At 40.4% G+C, this 21,917-nt stretch overlaps 1 protein-coding gene across 4 annotated transcripts in view; it reads right to left on the reverse strand.

Annotated features, from left to right (window-relative positions):
* Nucleotides 1-16,737, reverse strand: part of LOC135934998 (GATA-binding factor C-like) — a 59,483-nt gene extending 42,746 nt beyond the window's left edge. For 2 of the 4 annotated variants that reach the window (XM_065477053.1, XM_065477045.1), the window contains exons 1-2: nt 16,582-16,733; nt 15,686-16,129 (exon numbers count right to left, since the gene is read on the reverse strand). In XM_065477053.1, coding sequence (XP_065333125.1) covers nt 15,686-15,911 — 226 coding nt within the window. In that variant the 5' untranslated portion in view covers nt 15,912-16,129; nt 16,582-16,733. Of the gene's footprint in view, nt 1-15,685; nt 16,130-16,581 lie in introns of all 4 variants that reach the window. The other 2 variants (XM_065477037.1, XM_065477029.1) reach the window with 2 other exon arrangements.
* Between the last annotated feature and the right edge of the window lie 5,180 nt (nt 16,738-21,917).

The raw sequence follows: 21,917 nt of genomic DNA on the forward strand, positions 1-21,917 counted from the left end.
AGCTGCGTGGAGGAAAATGTAAAAATACTAGAGGCGATATATGATTCGAGCAATGAAGAAGGCCGGCGTAATAGTGATTCTAGTATGGTAAAAATAATTTCCATATAATAGTCAATGAAAGAGAAACTGCGACGATGATGTATTGTGTGATTATTTGCCGCTTGAACAACGTGTCGTCTCTTCAATCGGGTGTCATATGACCTTTCCATCAGGGCACAGTAAAGCTGCTCATTTGGACCAATAATCCGCCCACCTTAATGGTGTGCACAAAGCGAATTAGCTTGAGTGGAACGCGCCCCGGCAGCAGCGACCGAATAAAAGCGCGTTTTGAAACTGAAGCCACTTTTAGTATTAAGGCAAGAGAGAAGGTGATTGGAGCAGCGCTTTCGTCTTCCTTTGTTCGGCCCCTGCTGGATTAAAAAACACAAAAGGAATGCTGTTAAAACCTTTTTCGGTTACAGCAGGACCATCTCGGCGATCATTAAAAAAGCACAGTAGAGCAGAAAAAGATGACATTGCCTCCTCTGATATCCTGTCAGGGTGAATTCTTGTCACCGCGCGCGGCGCATTCACACACACCTGACTGACTGATGCTTTTGCTGTTGGCGAGAGAAAGAGTCTTTTGTTCGCGGCCATAAGCAGCCAAGCAGTTTGTTGTTTTTTGTCTCATCGTGCATTTTATTACAAATAGTTGTGCGCAAATCGAGCGGCGTTATTTTTCACTTACATCACCGCGCACACCGAGACAATACACCACGCATCACGTAACAACTGCTCCAGTGCTCACTCTCTCCTCCAGTCAGCACAACTTTTCAGGTAAAAACGATTTAATGACATTATGACTTCTTTTATATACAGAGATCAGAACGTGTTAATTTAAATTCCGACAAGACAAGCTCTCTTTTTATTCCAGCGCTGCGTACGAACACACACACGATTCACTCTCGGGCTCGTCGATTCATCGATTTTCCCCAACGTTTTATTCATCCGTTTGCGTTTGCTTCTCGCTCGGGCCTCGGGAGTTTTTCCTCCCAAGTCAGTCACGCAAACTATGACCCCGCTTACTCTGCTCTCGCCGCGGCTATAAAAGAGCGCGTGCCTCAATCATTCGAGTTTACACCACCCTTGGAGCGATCTATATATGTGCTGTGTGTGTTAAACCCAGAAAATCGACTGCAATTTGCAGCGTCTCCGCAGGTGTGAAATTCGAGATTAAAATCCATTCGGAATCGGGAAAAAATGCACAAACATATGTGATGGGCAGCGCACAGATTTAGTATCATATGACCATTGGCAGACAGGAAATAAAATTATGCAAATGCAGATTTAACGCTCAGATTAGATTGGTGTGTGAATGTGTATTTATTAATGCGCACCGGCAATAAAGTAAACATCTTGTCTGCTGATATTGCGCAGATGCAGCTCGAACGGATTCGGAATTTTATCCCGGGATAGTGTGCTGTGCCTCGGGCTGTTGCAATTAGAATTACTTATTGCGCTTATCAAGACAGGCCTCAACGTTTTATACTTCTTGACAGCGCCATAAAGCAGCGTTCCGTAATCCGATCGGATCAAGCCGGCGAATCAATTTTCGGCGTGTAAAATGCACTCGATGTCATTTAGACGTCACTTAAAGCAAAAATGCTGATTCTGAAGGGTTGGTCCGCCGTCGTGAAACTTTCCTCTTGGCAAAAAGCCGTCGCAGAGAGCGAGCGGAAAGAGAGGAGCTATGGATGGATGCTGCGATCGAGTGTGTGAGTGGAAAATGGACCGGTTTGCTACTTTTATAAAGTTTTGCTTGACTGAACACACCTTTGGGCAGTATAAAAACTAAACACAATATCATTTCCAAGCCTGCCACAGCAACCTATATAGATCGGCGAACGAGCCAACCAGCCAGCCAGTGTGTGCGTCTCCACGTAATATTTTCAGCGTTTGGCATTTTTATAATACGTGCATACATTACGAAATAATGCCAGAGAGAGCCTTGCTGCTCTCAAAATTATACACCTCGGGTGAACTATGCCGCAGCCGAGTTTCGGGGCCGGCTGCTGTCCTTCCTCAAGAGCGAGCCGCCACCGTTATTATACTAGCAGCTAGGCGGATATTAAAATACGCGCGGTCCCGATAAATTGCACCAACCTGTGAGATTTATTGCTCGCGCCAACCGAACCGAAAACGTATCCACGCTTTTCCATCAGCGACTGACTTTCCAGCACAAAAATTGGTACCGGACACGCGAAGTTTTCTGCGCTGTGTATTATTTTCATGCCCTCTGAATAAAATCAAATTGTTGATGATGACTGCCGGTATGGTTATTATAGTGGCGAGAGCCTTTCAGGCTCCTCCAGAGTGAAGTGTGTGTTATTATATACGTTGAAAAAGTAAAAGAGATTTCATGGTGAGAGTAAATAACACACCAATGACGACGAGTTGTTGTGCGCCTCTCGCATCCCATATTTGCCGTTTTCCTTTGGCACAGGTCAAATTACACATGACGTAAATATTGCACGTTATTTGGAAACTGTGTTGCAAAAACTGACTGATTGATCAAGACTATTTGCTCTCGGAAAGGTCATAATTGAAGATTTTTGCCTTTTTCAAATCTATTTTAGTATATTATAAGCTTCTTCAATTTAAACTTGGCACCATTTTGGAAGCTTTTTGACGGCCTGTCAATCTTTTTGAAGTTGGCTGGGGGATACGAAGGGGTCGCTCTTGACGTCTAACCTTCGCGGGGGGCACTCGAAGCGGATTTCGAGCGCGGCGAATCAAAAGCGTCGCGAAGAATAGCATATTATTTGCCGAGTTAGCATAAATGCTGCTTTCATGAGAAGCTGGCACAAGCAGAGTGGAATGATTTTTGCACTCGAGAGTGCTGGAGGAGAGACAGAGAGACGGGCGCTGAGAGGGCTCTCTCGCTCGCTCTTTAAGCACAAAAATAATATACACTTGCAGCTCCGCTTTGTCAGCTAAATATCCGCGCGCGCGAGAGCCTCATACAGATGCCAATCATTGAGGAAACGTGACGGAGGGCGTAAAATCCAATTGACACCGCACTCCATGTGCACCCCGGCCAACCATCTTTCTTCGAGCATGAAAATTCCCGCCTTTGTTGCGAATTCCGCGCTGATTAATTTGAGCGCGAGGCGTCGCTTTACACGGCAGAGGTTAATAGTTTTGTGAGAAAACGAGACTCGCGCGGCTGTGGCTTCGCTCGCACACAAAAACACACATAAATGTAAGCAAACACGAAACCACTTAATACAAAAGGGAAACACACACACAGCAGTCTCGTCTTCATGTTCGCAATTAATTTTTAATCCAGCAGTCTCGGCAGCTCCAAACGAGATTTTCTCAGAAGTGCACAAACACACAGCCTGTTGGGCATATACACACCAACATATATTTATACATACACACACAAACACGGCGAGAGAGAGAGAGAGAGAGAGAGAGAGACGCTATGGTCTTTTTCTGAAAGTTGCGTGCGGCGAGACGAGCCAATCGTAGCCGCTCGCCGGCTCAATAAAATCCTTGGAGCGACCGACACAAATTAACATTAGCAGAGGGAGGAGCAGATAAGTGCAATCAAAAATAATACTCGCTCTGCACTCTCCGTGTGCAATATAATAATAATGATTCTAATGACCGTTCACCGCTCGAGGTTGGTCGTAATTTTTCACCGTAAAAAGTTCACTGCAGCCGGCGCTATTATTTATTCCACGTGATTACGGGTGTGAAGGAAAAAGCTAAATATGCGATCTGCTCAGCTGCTAGGTGGTGTGAATATTGATCCGTTTTCGTTCCTTTACTGGCTGCTGCATGAGGCAAGGCTGCCAGCAAGAAAATATCCGAACGAAAAATTGTAGAGGAAAATGATTCACAGGATTTGAAACGACGAGCTTTTGTATAAGCCGGCTTTAAAGTAAGCTTTGGTGTTCATCCAGCTGCTCCTGACCACGCCCACTGGCGAGAAACACTAAATACGTTTTATAAAAATTAATGTATAGATTTATGGAGTATATATTTATTATACTGCAGTATACACCGTGCACCATGCCTCTGGAAATAACATGATACACTTCACAAACAAACCGCTGAGTGCCCAATATTTTGATAAATAATTATATTTCAAGAAACAATAACTTCTTGATTTTAGAATTTTTAGAGACTTCCGCATTACGCATTACTTAATCCACTCAGAGAATAATAAATGTAGAGTTCGGGGATGGGAAAATGTCAAAGGCAATTCTCTTGAACATAATTTTTTAATGATTTTATAGAGGCACACACATTTAATTTCCTTGGGAGTTGTGTAGCAAAAGTGAAATAGTGTTGTGAGTCGCCTTTTCGGCGCCTCATGGCCTCCGCGCACCTGCAGCCTTTGATACACTATTAAATTAGTCATTTGCATCGGCGCGGCTATTGCATAAACGCGCGCGTCCCGTAATTAAATGCCAAACAAGCGGTAGTAGAAAGTAAAAGTATTCCGCGCCGGCTGCCGCGCATAATAATGTGAAAAATAATTCAGACGCACATTGTTTTGTCGGTCGGATCGGTAATCGGGCCTGCTGGCTGGTGGGTAGGTTGCCAAATTAAATCACACGCGCGGCAATATGCATCGACGGGCGCGCAGAGAGAGCGAGCGAGCGATTGATTTTCCGGCGCTCGTATACTCACACTCGTGCTGCACCCAGACAATACAATACACAAACTCACAATACACCATCAGCGGGGATAATTTCCTCCGATGCTCATTCTGCCGGGTGTGTGTTTGATATCGATTATGATTAATCCGAGGAGAGCAGCTTATCGTTCGACCGGCGCGCGGATAGCATCGGGCCGCGCCAACCCTTTGTGCGCGAAAATTGCACATTAGCGGCGGCTCTGAACACAAATATCGGTCGGCCCCTTCGGCAATCTCCGCCCCCGGTAGCACAAGTCGCCCCATATTGCTCTTGTATGTAATCAACTTTGCGGTGACAATCATCATTAAGGGCGTCGCGAAACCGGCACTTGATGGCTTTTTGCGCACCCCGGCCTGATGACTAAATCGCGACTTGTCCAAATTGTATATTCAGCTTTTGCTGAAATATGTGGACGGCAGACTGTATATAAGCTTTGTGATTTTACTTATTGCCTTAGAAGCAGCATTTTGGTTGAGGGAAATTAAATATTTATTTCAGTGGTGCCTTTTTTAAACGTTTTGATGGATTTTTAATAATAATAAATTTGTTCTTCAACTTGGAAGGAGGAAATAAATCACAGGAAGGGCGAGTGGCGGAGTATTGGAATATTTCGTCACTTGTGCTTCATTTTAATTGTGCCTATTAATGGTTGGCAATATGTGTATGAGTATATGCAGTGTAAATCATTTTCATCAATTGCGACTTGGAATCTTTTATTACAGCTAAATTTGAAGCACATAGATTTGGCATTGCTGGTAAAAAAAAACCATGAGAAAAAGGCATTTTCAAAAAGAAAGTTATAGCATATTTATATAACTGTCAAAACTTATTTAGAATAGAATATTTATTCAACGCCAACGACGTACAACTATTTCCAGCACTTATATGAGGCAGCTTTGGTTAAAGTCAAAGGTTTCAGAGGACAATCAAGAATATGGTAGATACTATACAGATCAGCATTACAGTAACTACATTTACATTTGTCAGTAACATCCAGGTGAAAAAATCCAGGTCAAAACTTATTTAAAACTCAAATTATAATAGCTTAAGTTAATTATGAATTTAAAAAAAGATTTCTTGTTCTTCCAACGCCAAGAAGCCAATAAATAAAATTACAAATTGTGTAAAGGCTGTTGGGGGAGCAAATTTGCAGGTCGAATGCGCTAGGAAATATTTTGCCACACTGAAGCCAGCTGAATTTTATCCCTGCTGTTGTGCGTGTAGTTGGACTCTCGCACGTACGTTTTCCCGCTCGTTCCAAATTTCGCTCGGCACTGCCGCACGCGGTGGCAGTTTCAAGGGGAATTTGCTTTGGCAAGCGGGTTTGCCGGGCGGAAAAACCGGGGCGGGCAGGCGAGAGAGCGGCGTGTCTGTGCATTAAACATGCAGCACAAAACAAGCCTAAGGGTGAAGTGCCACTAGAGAGAAAGGAAGGAACCCCTGCGCTTTAAAGCAGCCGCGCCTGCCTCTCTTGCTCGCTTCCTTTTGTGCACTTACGTGTGTTTTTGTACGTATATTTTGTAGCGAGTACTGAACCCCCTTTCAACTTGCAGTTGTTGAAATATGTATAAGTGCGTTCGCGGGGATGAAAATTGATTGCCGCTGCGTGGATTGGCTGTTGAAAGGTGCGCGCCGGAATCTTTTGTGCATTGTCCAATTGGTGCGCGGCGCGCGCGCGACCAACATGGAGTTTGCATTTATTTTGTTATTCGTTTTTGTGCGCCGTTCGTGCACAGGCCGTCTGGCAGCTCTCGAGAGGTAATTTACATTTGTAAGGAACGAGCCAGCACTCTCTCTGTTTTTGTCAGCGAGGAGCTAGCTGATTTTCAATATGGCGCCTCGACTGCAGTGCTGTGAGATGCGATGCCTTTGTACTCACGCCAGTGGGAAAATATCAAGGGAAAATTCAAGAGTAAATATTATCTCTTTTCCCGGACTGTGTTCCAGTTTCCAAGAAGATTTTGCTGATTGTGACAGTATACTATAATCAAGTACTTGACAACGTGCGATATCATGCATTGATAATTTTAAAATCAATATACGAACTTCAGTGACTAACGGGAGTGGATTTCCCACAAGCCTGGTGCAAATTTCAGGTAGTTTATATTTTTAAATGGAGTATATAAACTCGCTGAAATCTGTTTAGATATTTTTTCGTTTGATTTCGATTCCTCTAGTCATGAGATCAATCGAATGGTGTGTGCGATTTTAAAGGTGAAAGTTTCTCTCCTGATGAAAAAAAATCAAGATTATTTTCAAAAGGGCAGTCATAATATAGAACATGTCGGAAATTTTCACGGGCCTCTGAGCAAAGTTTAGCAATTTTATGAAAATATTTTAAGTAAAAGGATGAAATTATTTTTAACAATTTTGTTGTACATATCCACATTTATTAAACCATAAAATATTTTAACTGGTAAAAAATATAAACAATGGGGAATCGGAATGCAACAATAATAAAATTGACGGGGAAAAAGTAAAACATAAATTTATTTTCATATTAACAGTGAACTTGACAACAAGCACGTTTTTAGAATTAAAACGATGAACACAATTCCCTGAAATAATACAAGAGCAGTTTGGGCCTGGCGAATAGTAGAGGACCACAAAGGCTTATGTGTACCAAAGTGGAGGAGGCAAATAAACGCGGATGCACACAGAGAGAGTATCCCCCGAGAGGAGTTTCACGAAACAAACACATTTGCACGCTTGCATATACACGTAGCGCCGGTTGCCGGGTTTAAACTCTCTCTCTCTCTCTCTCTCTCTCTCTCTCTCTCTCTCTCTCTCTCTCTCTCTCTCTCGCTGGCTGTGCGCGCGTTCGCCCTTATCACAGCATCCAATCTGGTGAGGATCTGGCTTGATGGACCGTTTCTCGTCGTCATGGTAACGCGCAATAAACCAATACGAGAGAGCTGCTCTCTCGTCTTTTCTCCGCACTTCACTTTTGCGGCGCAGGTGCACTGCATAAATTCATCATCGCCGTCGTCGGGCGTCTCTCTTCATTAAGGGAGGCAGCCGGGCCTTTTCAGAGAAGAAACCAAGAGCGCTGCTGCTGCTTACAGAGAGATTCGGACTCGCTGATAATCTCTCTCAGCTCGTTACGCTTTGAGCAGACAAAAATTGAACGTTTACATACACTCAGTCACTTTTTTGTCTTTGCCCTCTGTAATTTCTCAATGAGAGAGTTGAAAAATCGCGCAGCAGTTGGCCATTTATTTAACATGCACAGAAATGTAGGGGGCTAGCTTTCTGCTGCTGCTCGGCAGGACGGAATAATCTAGCTCGCGGAGAGTTGCAGTCGGTGCCAAAATCAGTTAAAACCGGCGAGATATGATATTATAATAATCTGCATCGTGCGAGATTGTATCTTTCTCAGCGAGCGGGCTCAAATGTGCGGCCTCAGCTCTCGCTCGCTTTAACCGCTCCCATATTAGTTTTCCTCTCTTCCAGCACCGCGCGCACCACAAGCACTGCTTTTCTTCTCGCGTTATTTCCTGCCCATATGTTGAATCGTTTGCTTTATCATTACGTGATATCAGGACCAAATTGAATCTAATGAGCCGAAGCCTCTTGTTCTCGATCGCATGCACACTCATATTCGCGAGATAAACAATATTTTTCCTCACTATAACGCGCGCCGAATGCTCGTCTGTCGCTCGTTCGCATTTTATTTATGCCCGAGTCTGTGCAATAAAACTCGTCACTCTTCTCCTCGTATATAATATGCACTTGTGTGTGCACTCAGCGGCCGTCTTATTTTGAATGTGGATACTATACCATCAGGCCAATAAATATTGTAATGACGTCATTAATATTGAGGTTTATGTTCGCAGCGAGTGATGGTGCTCATTTTCAGTGGGCGAAAGAACACATTTTATGCCGTGTAAAACCTAAATTTAATCGAGGCATTTTTAAAATTATTTTTACATTAACAAATGATCAAGTCGCAAAATGGAATTATATCTTCTCAAATATCCAATTGTTTTCAGAGCATGTGTAAAAATAACTTATATTATATTTTTTGGCATTTGTATAAGCAAGTATTACGGTTTACAGCATTGAGATTTTGCGTGCAAAATTTTTAAAATAATTTTTAATCTAATCATGACTCCAACTACACATGGAGTTGACTAAACATTCTTTTTAAGTTTTTCCTTTGTGAAATGCATCATTAAAGTCATTGTTAATCCAGAAACATAACAGCTCAGAGCTGTTTTCTGTACTTATTTTTCCGACAAGCCACGTACTGCTTCTCTTCATTCACCTCGTATTTGCACCATCGTGTCGCCTGGTACGTTAATTAAGCTATGAATTCATTAAACAATTATTTTGCTGCTGCAGACGGTGCGGAGCAACGTTTTCACGCGGCGGTGATTTCGATCAGCAGATTGCTCTATCTGATAGCGAAAATTTGGTTAATTAAATTTCGCCACGAGACGCTGCTCGCGCGAGTAACTGCACACAAACGCTTTTTATGCTTGCTTTTGTCATTTGGACGAAACGGTACATTTGTGACGGGCCCAACACTCGAGAAAAATGGAAATAATTGCTCTTTGGCCCGCTCATTTGCTTATCACAAAAGCACTCGACAATTTGTCGTACTAATTTAATTTATCGCGTTTTTTAGTACAGCTCACTATCAACGCCAATGGAGTGGCTGCTGTTTGCGTTTGATTGTCACTCTTGTTTTGACGAAGACGATGAAACGCATCCTATAGATTACGCAGACAGACACTCCAAAGAGGTGCTCTTCGCCAGCTGATAATTATTTTCATCATTTAAACCTATATATCTCAAAGAAATGTGACTATATTTTACTATAATATATAGCCAGAGCAATAATATTTTAATCACACTCAGCACAAATCACTTTTTAATTTATTGCCTGTTGTTCGGAACGACGCCGAACATTAACACGTGTGTGTTTCGCGGTATACCTGGAGGGGCGAAATCGTTTTCAGGGGGCCACAAGTTCCAACGATTAATTCTGAGCCACAAAATTCAAAGTATGCACCGGCGCACAACGCTCCGAACGAGGGGGCATACTCTGCAGCCAGAGGTTTATTATTTTCAGAGAGAGCTGAGTCAAAACCTTTGCTCTAAAAAATGTTTCCCGATCACGCGAGTAATACGTATACTGTTTAATTCACGCACGCACGTCCATCCGCGCTTGCATATTATTGTGGCGTATGCTTTTACATTTGGTGGCATAAATAACGCTCTACCAGCTTGGATTATCGGTATAAAAAGCAAATTGCTTAAATGATTCGGCGATCGTAGCGGTTAAAAAAATCTATTAGTATTTTCAGGTGATAAACATACAGAATTCATATTTTATTTAAAGCTTGTTGACTATATTTATTTAAAACGAAGAACAGCACATAAATATGTTATAATATAGTCATCTTCAGTCTATATTCATTTTACCTGAGTTAACCCCCGGTGAAAAGGACGGTTTCCCATATTGAACGGCAAAGAGAATCCAAAAGAGCAGACAAATATTCTCTGTTTTAGGGTTCGTGTTTGCGGGGGCGCTGGCTGGGCACGCCGATTTTCAGCTGGTTGCACCCTCTGTCAGCGCGCAGTAAAGGGGTGTTCCAGAGCAACATTAAGGGTGAGGGACAAGGGCGCAGAATCAGATAAAATGGAAGTCATATTACAGTCTGGCTGCTGGAGAGAGCCAGCACAACATGATATTGATCAATATTCACGCCAGGCGTGGAAGAATACTCTCTGTGAATGTGCTCTCGCGCGCTCTTCTGCTCTCTGCTGCATGCTGCTGGCTCATGCAGAAAGGGCTGCTCTAGCTTGGGTGTAATTTATTTCATGTACAACGCTATGGCCGCGTCGCGAAGGATGTGTGGCTCAGCCAACCGCGAAAAGTCCGGCCAACCAGTGGAACACACTCTAAAGGACATCTAAAGCCGAACTCACATGATGCAATAATCTATTGTTTAATTGAAAATCGAAAAAACGACCTCCACGTCTAACTCTCAAATGGATGGACACGCTCTAAAGAAGGATTTTTTGAAGGACACGAGACTTGTGAAGTGACAAATGAGAAATAATTGATTTAGAGCCAAACTGAAATTCTAAGACACAAAGCGGGGTTGACAAGAAGAGCTAAATATTGAGATAAAATTGTTTTTAAATGGCTTAAAGTTTTTCCAGATTTTGCAATGCCATTCTAAATATCTGCAACCTGCTTCAAATACATAAATCACGAGAAGGAAATATTAAAATAAATGGTCCTCAGAAATCTAAACTATGATCGTATAAGAAGGGCTTCAATTTCTTAAAATTATCATTTTTAAAACTGTTATTGTTGACTTTTACTGTTTTTGGGAAAAAATGTTGATTTTTTTAAGAAGGCGTTGGTTCAAATTAGTTTAAAAACGAAATGGATATCTAAATACCAAGCTCGAGAGAAAAAATTCCGCACAGAAGACCGAGAGAAAAAATTGAACGTATAAAAATGAATTATTTGAATAAATTGTCTGCACTTATAAAAAATGTGATTCATTTTTCTAAAATTCACATTTTTTTATTTGAATTTTGTTGAGCCATAATTTTGTTTTCTCTGGACGCGTCCTTCGACTATTCGCGCAGCACGAGTAAAAATTGAGGAGAAACTGACAGCCGCGCGAGTAAATTTGTATTCAACGCTCTGCTCTTTCAGCTGCTCTGCGTTTTTATATATTATTATTTTATTTGCCTGCGTCTCTCTAGTCGTTTTATTGTTGCAAAACACGAAATGAGATCAATATAATACACATTATATGTGTATGCTCGCTGAGTCGATCGATGTGCATGTAAAAAGCGTGTGTTGCATTGTAATGTCAGATTTATGATTGTCAATTATCAGATGACGGACGATTCTGACATCTCTGCTGATTTGGAGGCCTCCGCGGCCCTGGGTAATAAATATTACTTGGTGCGGTCTTTGAAAAAATTAACGCAAAAACACGCTGCTCGCCCAAGGAGCTCGTAAAATAATTGATTTGTCACATAAATTCGGCTTTACATAAAATGAATTATAAATTTTAAGTGCGTCCGTACGACGGTTGAGAATTAAATAAATATTTCACTCGTGCAGAGAGAAATGAAAAAAAAACAGTCTGTGGAGCTTTTTGTAACTCAAAGACAACGGCTGGCAGCCATCAAACCGAATGCCGAGCAATAAAACTTTTGATTGGGTAATACGCGCTTGTTGTATGAGCGCGCACTTTTTTACAACATTTTCCCTTCCTGAGTCAGTCCAGATTGAAATGCGAGCGAGCCAACACGCATTCGGCGGCGGACAAATGGTGATTTTATTGTTCCATTGTTTTTCCAAATTAAATCATTTTAAGTTTCATATCGTTTCCTCTCGCGCCCGCCGAGGCAGAACCGAAAAGCTGCTTCGTCCGCGTGTGGTGTTCTGGCTGCAGGATGGGAATTTGTATTCGTCAGCTGATATGGGGCAGAAAATGCCCGAAACCACGAAATGATAATAATGTGCGAGAGCGGCTGATGGATCACTTTGCGGTCAGCCACCGCCGCCGCCGCCGCATTTGAATTATATGTACACAGCAGCGCGTATATGTGGCCCTCGAGGGTTGGACGTGTGTGTACTAGATCTGATTTTGGTTTAGACACTCAGAGGAACGTAATGTGCACGCTCGATTAGCTTTTGATTTATGCAGCCTGATATCCACAGCTAAGAGTGGTGTGTGTGTGTGTGTGTGTGTGTGTGTGTGTGTGTGTGTGTGTGTGTGTGTGTGTGTGTGTGTGTGTGTGTGTGTGTGTGTGTGTGTGTGTCTATATATATAATATCTCTGGTCTGAGAGACAGTCAATGTGTTTTACTCAACTTTTTTTCAGCGTCCTAAATTCAAATCGACACACACGTGAAGTGACGCACCACATATTTAAGAATGGTTTTTTGTTCCAGTTTAAAATTTTGCAACCAACGAAAATGCAGGGGTGAACTTTTTAGCAGGTATACTGAGATAATGGAAATTCCTCACCACAGGTTGAGTTTTTTGAAAGGATAAAAGCCAATCTAAATATTAATCCAATGCTAGCTAAAATGTTCTGTAGAAATTCAATTTTGTAAATATTTGTTTTCTATTTTACAGTCCAAATGGTATCTAAAATAGCCTCAAAGTCTCCCGTTCAGAAATTTTTAGTCTTTTTTATCTTAATCAATTCATACAAAATTAAAATTTTCAAACAGGGACGGATAGCTTAAATTTTTAAGGAATCCTTTTTAGTTAAGGGCTCTGATACAGAACGGAAACAAATAAAAAACAACTGCGTTTTTACTTAAAATAATAAGTGAAAAAAAGCTGAATCACTTTTTTTAGCATTCTAAGCTAATCGAATAAGAAATTTATTCATTTAAAAAATTAATACCAAGCTTATACAAAATTTTCTGCACAAATAATTAAAAAAACTTGGTCTATGAAACTGTTAGATCATGTATGCATCCGTGTTTTTAAACCATAATTAAAACTATCCATAGATGTCGTGTCTTTTAAAGCATCAGAATTTTTAAAAAGACTGTTTAAGTCAGTTTCTACAAACTTGTCTAGCCAGTTCCACATATATTCTTCATACTATGCATGTGTGCTAAAAAATTTGCGCTAGAAAGCGCGTGAGCAATAAATTTCAATGGCCATAGCAGAGCTTATATCAGCAACAGAGTGCCCGACTGTAAAACAATAATATATAATTTCTCTCTCGATTATTTTTTTTCATACGGAAAGCAAACTAGCTCTCAGGTACAACAGTTGGCGTTTTATATTCAAACAGAAAGAGTATTAGACGGGAGATAGATATGCCACACGCACCGCACACGGACGAATTTATTTCAAGCGCCGTTTTGTGTTTTTTTTATCTCACTGGCATAAATTTCGATAGCATTTTCAGCTAGATCGACTAGAACAAATGCATTTATTGCCCCCTGCTGGTGCGCAACGCCGGGCGACGACCCATAAATTTTAAATGAATTTTCCACCACCATGGACAGAAAAATATATGAGGCTATTTCTTGGGCTGCTTGCGGTGTATGTTATTATTAATTATTGCGCACGCCAACGCTGCACTTCTGCACACAAACACATTGTTATGAAAAAGGCAAGGAAAATTACTTATGCACTTCTCCCAAGGTCTCTTATGCAGCAATTTTATTTCCTGCGCGCTCTGCTTTTTATAATTCCGATATAATTAAAATGCACTCGAACGCGCGCATGCATGATATTCAAACTTGTAATTTTATTGCGCTTTGTGCCGCTTTTTGCAAGAAAACGAATCTTTTCAACATCGTTTCCGTACTCTTGAAGAGATGCCGATTACAACAAATGTAATTACAAGTGGAGTTAATTTAAAATATGCAACGCAAATAGTTCTGCTTGGCTTCGATTTCGTGTTGAATGCGTATTTTAATGATGCAAACTTTTTATTTGTATTTCAAACCAAAGCTGTGCGATGGGAAATCTGCATTTCGACTCAGCCGCGTATTCAAATGAGCCGACTGCTGTCATTCATTTTCAACAATACAAAAACATATTTTCAAATAAATTTATGGACATGTAGAGCAGCGGAGACGCGCATATTTATGAATTCGATAGCTGGACACATACATCCAGAATTTTCATTTTCGATTCATTCGTAAAACTCGCCCAACATTGACCGTCAGCGAGCGGTAAATCATTTCCTGCTGAATTTTAACCAGAAAAAAAACGCGTCGATTTTTCCATTTCGTCACCAACACCAATTTGGTGCTTCACGCCAAAAGGGGCACGTTCCATATATTTTTTATTATTTTTAGCAAATACGAAAAGTTTAACATTGCTGCAGGTGTTTCCCTTTCAGGGAATATTCAACAGACAACAGATATAAGAAATACAAAATTGGGGTTGGAGAGTAAATATTTGAGCACAAAAGTGCGGCAAAGAATGCTTTGGGGGAACCCTTATATGTGCGCGGCTGTTTTGTAGTGCTGAACTATTATCAAGTGTTAATGTTGTGCTCGTGCGGAGAGCGCGGGCATCACCTCATATCTTTACAGGAAAGGGTGCTAGGTTTAAGAACCCTACAGAAAAGCCCGTTTTAATATTAGGTTTCTCAAAGAGTGCTGCGACGCACATGATTTTTCAGGATGCGAATGCCCCGAGATTTTTCAGACAGTGCATGATTCGTTGAGCACGGTATCTGTCATATACGACAGAAGAAAAATATATTTTGGTAGCGTTTTAGCTATTACCACATCAAATTTTTGTGCGATTTCTACGCAGTTCAGTGCTAGCGCAGCGAGCGTCTTTTAAGTCGCGATTGCCTTTGATGGCGATTCGATCATTTTACGGTGCTCACTGGTCGCCCAGGTCTGCGATAAGGTGAGCATGCTTGCGGTCATAAGTGCGGCCCATAATCTCGCGCTGTGCACTGAGCAAAAGGCTCTTATACTCTGTATATGCACGCTCCGGCCGCGCGCGTTATTATTGATTTTGACACTCGGTTCGCTCGGCAATAAATTAAACGGCCGCCCACTCTGCTTTTTCACTTTGAATTTCCGACCGAGGAGATGTAATCAACCGTGCAAACTGCTTCTGGCTCCAATTTTACAACACCCATGCATTGCAGGGATATTTCGACTTTGGCGCTTTTATATTACGCGGACAATTTTTCTAGTTAATCGTATATACATAGTTTTATAATCGACGTCCGCTATTTCAATGCCACTCGGCGGAAAATGAAATTTCATCTCTAAAAAATTATGTCGCTTTTCAGAGAAAAATTGATTCCGGCTTCCTTTTATCTGTTTCTATATGGTATTTACTTCCATCAATCAATCAATCATCAAATGTAACAACTATATAAAAGCATATATCCGATCCAAATTTAGATTTTTAACGTATATATATTTTCCTAACACTATGTTTGTACTATATTTATCAGAATCGTATTTTTGTCCTTATTATACTGTCAAATATATTAAACTGGACTTACCGTGGGATGCTGCGGATCCGTAGGGCGAGTGCATTTGGGCAGCCTGGTAGTAGGAACGTGCTCTACTGGGGCCAGAGTCCAAGGAAGGGAAAAACACGTCTATATCTTCCGGGGGCAGCATGTTGCCCGTGGCACCGTCCATGCCGGCAGACATGCGAGGGGCTTCATACCAGCGGTGCGTCACGTGGGCTTGCGGTCCTTGCGGGTCCACGGTGGACATATCCATATTTCGCGCACTCAACAACAACTGTTTTCTGCTGCAGGAGCTGGCGCAAATCGCAGTTTTGAGCACACAGGCACTTTATTCCGGCGCGACTAGGCACCACTCGGCATCAAATTGCGGCCAGCATCAGAGGGATTCACTTGTCTCTTTTCTCCGGTCTTGCGGCGGACACAAGTCGGCTTGAGGTGGGAAGTGTCGCCCTGGCGCGGAGTGACGTCTTTCTGCAAAAAATATACGAGAGCATGAAAAAGTTGCCAGTTGAACAAAAAACAATAAAAAATAACCAAATGTAATTCTTTTAAGAGCATGACAGCGTATATTAAAGTCGTCTAAAATAAGAAAATTTTAAATTTAAAAAAATCCGCTAAATTCCAACATAACCTAAACAATAATTCGTATATGGAATTAAATTTTCCCAACTCCCTTTGTCAATTACGAAAATTCAATTCAATTTTTCAAGTTTTCAAATCTCAACCTCCCTATAATGATCTGTTAAAATCCTATTTATCTATGGGCTTAGTTAAGTTGTCAAGAACACTATTCAATATGCTGAACATTAAGATCTGGATTTTGATCATCTCAGATAATTCTTCGATATAAATCTGCGATGCTAATCACGTAGATTATCACCAAAAGAGGATCGGACGGCGTTCGGACGCGTCTGGACACTCACCATGCGCTGCTGGTCATTTCGGGAGCGGATTCGGGGGTGCCGGTCTGTTGTGAGCAACACGCCAAAACACGGAATCTGCGGAACTGAAGGGACACTGCACTCGCTGCGGTTGAGGCAGGAAGGCGACTAACTAACAGAGGTTCTCCGCAGGCAGGCTGCCGAGGGAACGCGCGCGCAGAGGGCGTGAGTGCACGCCACCGTGTGCTTATCGCTGGGGAAGGGGCACCCGGGGGGCCGGGCGAGTGCGGCGGGGCGGGCGCTCTGAAGCCGCGATCACATGGATACCGTGCCACCAGAGGGAACTGGACCCGATTATCTAACGCTGATAAATGCATGCCGCTTAATCGGCATTCTAGCGAAGAAGATATAATTTGTCTGCGCCTAAACCGCGATTTTGTCAGAAAGATGGTCTAGCCACAACTCACTATCAGTTGAGATTTTCTGATTTAGTTATCATACAATTTATTCAGCTTAAAAATAGTTTTTTGTTTGATCATTGATCATATCAAGATTATCTTACTTGTTCCTAATAAATAAATTCAACAGTTAAATTTTTTATGTAGAACAAATATTTCCATCTGATTGTGAGTTAAATTTGATAAATTTAATTAAGTGATAATTATTATGATAAGAAAAATAACAATCAAATTTATCTTTTGCTTAGATTCAAACTTCTAATTTGTTCTAACTAGGTAAGATTCATCGATCGTGATTGTGGGAATGGGCTACACGCCTTGCAAATTGTTAAAATTCTTATTTTGCAACCTTAATTGAATTATAGTGTTTTATTTCACCTTATAGCACCGTCTGATAAATAATATTGTTTTGGTTATATGATCATAAGATGATCAGATATTGTATCAGTTGTTCGACCTTGTTTCAAGTTTGTTCAGTTGATCACAAATTGATTTTTTTTTAGCTTAGTCGAGAGTAAAAGCGCACCTCTACTATTATATACAAAAAGATCAGCAAAAAAGGTATCTTTTAATAAAACTATTTATTTACAAGAGATAATCACATCAACTAAAGATTAAATTTTTGTCGTGTTGAAATGCATTCAAAGAACAAGATCATCTATTTTGTTGTTAATAGTCGCACTCCGCGAGATAACCATACAAAAACACGCGCGTCTATCAGAGATCGAGTGCAATTAACCAGCCAAATCGAAACCACAGTGGCAACAAACAGCACAGCTCGCACGCGGGCGAATTCCGGCGATGTAATCAGCCCAACAGTCAATTATAAAGGTGCATCCTTTGTTTATCAGGCGCGCCAGAGAGTGTGAATATCAACGTGAATAGCGGGTAATTCTACACACACACACACACACACACACACACACACACACACACACACACACACACACACACACACACAGACGCGGACGTGAATGAAGGGGGATGAATATCAGTAAGTGTGATATAAAAACGAGCAAATTAGACGAGGAGCAAGGAAATACTTAATTTCTTCTTGTATATATGTCTTTCACTTTTTAGGAAATATTAACCATCATTTTTGCTAGTTTATCTATGTCATATATGCTTATCTGTAAGCATAAAATATTTTTAAACCAAATAAAAATCGATCAGAAATGTTAATAAACAATTAATTTGGATGAATTAATACAAATTTGCTCAATTTTGTTCTGTTGGGAAGTTAAACTAAAGCTTAGTTGTCTGACTAAACTGCTATTTTGTCCGAAAGCTAGAGTCCAGCAACAACTCACTATCATGAGTTGAGATTTTCTGTAAAAAAGAAATATCATGAAATTTGTTTAGCTCAAAAATTGTTTTTGTTTGACCATTGATCATATCATCATAACAAAAGATTCTAACTTAAATAAGTCTTCAAAAATATGGATATTCTTTTCAAAGACAACAAATATACTTTGCGTCGCTTTTATCAGCTATTTCTAAGAGAGCATCAGTTTGCTGATCTAGGCTTACACGAAAAGCGTGTAATTCATCAACTCATCACAAACCCAGCAACTTGTAAAGGGGGATGAATCAGAGTGATAAAAGAACTAAAAGAATTAAAAAGAGCGAAGGTAGGTGCAGAGCACCAGGCAAGTGTTCAGGAAGGAGGCGGTGCGCTCGGATTGATCTGATTCCGCCCGCTGCGGCCGTCCGCCCCACTGCCGCGATCCGCCGACTCCCCTTCGACGGCGTCCGCGCGACGGCTGCGCACCGCACCGCGTTGAGCAGCGAGCGAGCCAGCCGCGAAAAGGCCCTCGACCCTGCGGCGGCTCTCTGGTCGCTGCCGCCGTCGCACCAGTTCCAGCCTGCCATCAGATACGGACAAAATGGCGTCATTGGTGCACCTTTGCTCTCGGGATCGCACCTGATGCCATCGCTACGACGACGACGACGAGCTCTCGCCCAAACTGGAGCAGATTTCGGGCCTAGATTCGCAACAGCTGGCTCCGTCGCTTCAGCTCACAGAGAAAAATAAGAGCTTACACGAATATTGAAATCAATTCAAATAAACTTCATATTAATTAAAAAATGCTCTTTATAAATATGTAAACTAATGTTTTGGTCTATTTTTTGATATTTTTATCATCCTTCTGTAATTTTTTTAGTAAATTGAATAAATTCTCTTAGTCTTATTAGGTACGCAGACAAGTCTAGAGATATTTCCATTTAACTCCAAGCAAAAAACATAGCTCTGCTGTCCATTTTTTTAGAGTTCTTCTATTAACATTTGCCATTAATATTTTAGTATTTTTCCTCCCTCAACTTTTTTCAAAATTTGGTTTGATGATGATTGACTTTTGTGTGACTGCAGAGGCAACAAAATTAAATCGGGTCATACGCAGCATGCATCTCTTTTAGTGAGTGGTCACAGTTGACCGCAGAAGCATCTCTCTCGACAACATAAGCGAGAAAATATCATTATTATGTGCTACATTTTGGACAAAAGCCAGCAAGTATTAAGCGCAAAAATTACCTCGGAGGATGCAATAAGATTAAAAATCCTTAAATATATTTTTGTTCAATTTAAGGGAATTCACAAAAATTTAACTATCACTTAATTGCCAAGTGCGTGGAAAAAAATTATTCAAATTATTTTAAACCTCATCCTCATCAGAAGAGATTTCAAATATTACCCTCAGACTGCTGAGTTTCCCATAATCTATGCATTTGATCGTTGTCTGAATGAAAATAATTTGACATATTACTTGCAAGAAATCAACCCATTGATTTTTAATACGCAGGGCTCAAGCCAATAATATATTTCCACGTGATGCATGAAACCTGGTTCAATTACCATCTAAAAGTCTATTTTGTTGATAAGCACGTATGCAAATATTGCAGCGTGGGTGTCAAGCAGGTTGCGTTTCTTTTGATAATAATAGTGAAGAATTGCCGAGTAATTTATTTCATGTTGTATAAATTTTTATGAACGAATGCAATCCTCAAACCGCATGCATTCATAGAATGAATCACAGGAAACATTCATTCTAAGGAAAAATATTTATTGTTAATGAAAAGGGTACAGCCATTCCCATAGAGAAACCCTAACGCAGCAGGGGTCTTTCCATAAGAAGACACAAAAAAAGTTTAAGCCCCAGCGAGCGATTCTATATAGCTTATATAGGTTTACTGCTTATTCACTAAAATACTATTTTGACCATTCATTCATTCATTCATTTGGAAAATTTAAAAGGACCAAAACTCAGCTCATCGCTTCAATGTTCACGTTTAACATTTTTTTAGGTCGACTGTTTTCATATTTTTGACTCATTTCACCATATTTCTGAATGAGTTGTTTTCACCTGCGACCTTGTATTATAAAATCAGAAAAACTTAACCAATGAAGAATGTCTTTGTTTATTATAATTATATCAGTGTTTTTAATTTTGCTATACCCGTTGATGCCTATATTTTTATTCCACATGTTGGAGTAGCCATTGTAAAATCATTTTAAAGTAAATGGTTTTTCCTTTTTTCCTAAAAATCTTTCGATTTACTTTTTTTTAATTGCGCCAGCCGGCTAATTTTGGATCACGTGGATCAGCCGCCGGTAATAAAGTTGAAAAATCGAAAAGTGCTGGAGAAAAAATGGTCTCCTGCTCTTTGGCCGATAAGCATTGTCAGTTCACTTTTAAAATTTTGTCTACCGCGCCAAAATCGGTTGCAGTCAGCCGCCACCTGAAATTACACGGCTGCTGAGACCTCTTGCTATTTCCAACACCCCCAAAAAAGTTTGTAAAATTTGCAGAGCACTTTAAGTTGTAAACTTATGTTCATTTAATTATTATTTTTAATTTGTTCAATTCAATTTTTATTTCAAACACAAAATGAATATAATAAATTTTACTGCAGGTGACTTTTTATCTATCGAACAATTAGCAGCGAATCGTCAGTTATCATAGGCTAATAATAATAAACATGCAAAATAATAATTGAAAATGCACAACTTATTTATATCAGCACAAATTGTCACTGGGGGCCAACCTTAACCTCATTGAATATTTTTTCTCCTTGGCAAATGTGCGGCAGCTTTAATTTTCAGGGTGTATAGCAGTGCTGGTTTTCCTGCTCTCGCGAGCAGCGTTTATTCTTCCTTTTGTTTTCGCTCCGTGTAATATTTCGTGTTGCGATAAGGACGGAGCGAAAAAGAGGAAAAGAAAGAAAAAGACGACCAACTATTGAAAAATAAATGGGTTGTCGTCTTAAAAAGAAAGCGAGGCGAATAAAAGTTTCTCATTCCGCTGCTGCTTCTGCCGCTGCTGCTGCTGCTAGCTGCACTGGAAGAAGAAAAGAGAGGAGAAAAAGAGCAGCAGAAGCAGCGGGCAGACGAAGAGCCAGATAAGACATTTATCACAACTTATCTACAAGCTCGTCTATCAAAAATCTAATTAACTTTCCTCCCATTAATAGGGGAAGAGCGACCGAAACTCTTTTGTGAGAGGACGCTTCTTTTTATATTTGCGAGACTTGCGTCTAATTAATTTTGTTTCACTTGGTTTGATTTCAAAGGTTTATTTTTGTTCAAAATCAAGAAATATTTGTACTAATGCACCTAATGAAGCCTAGGAAATTCCTCCTGAACCAACAGATAAATTAGCACTCTGCTAAATTTATTTATTGTTCTGTTTTTTAGAATTATTAATTTTAGGAGAGAACAATAATTTATAAAATAAATTCTGATTTTTTTAAATAAGTTTTTAACATTGTCCATTGTAAGATAAGTGATATAAAAATATTATTACATGAATTTAATTTGTTTAATTAAAAAACATATACAATAAATTATTATTTTGTATTCTTACCTGTTTAATAAAACATTGTTTTAAAAAATAGTATTATTGTTTGTTTAAAAATTAGCCT

This window comes from Cloeon dipterum, chromosome 1 (genome assembly GCF_949628265.1).
Source record: "Cloeon dipterum chromosome 1, ieCloDipt1.1, whole genome shotgun sequence".
NCBI classification, from domain to species: Eukaryota; Metazoa; Arthropoda; class Insecta; order Ephemeroptera; family Baetidae; genus Cloeon; species Cloeon dipterum.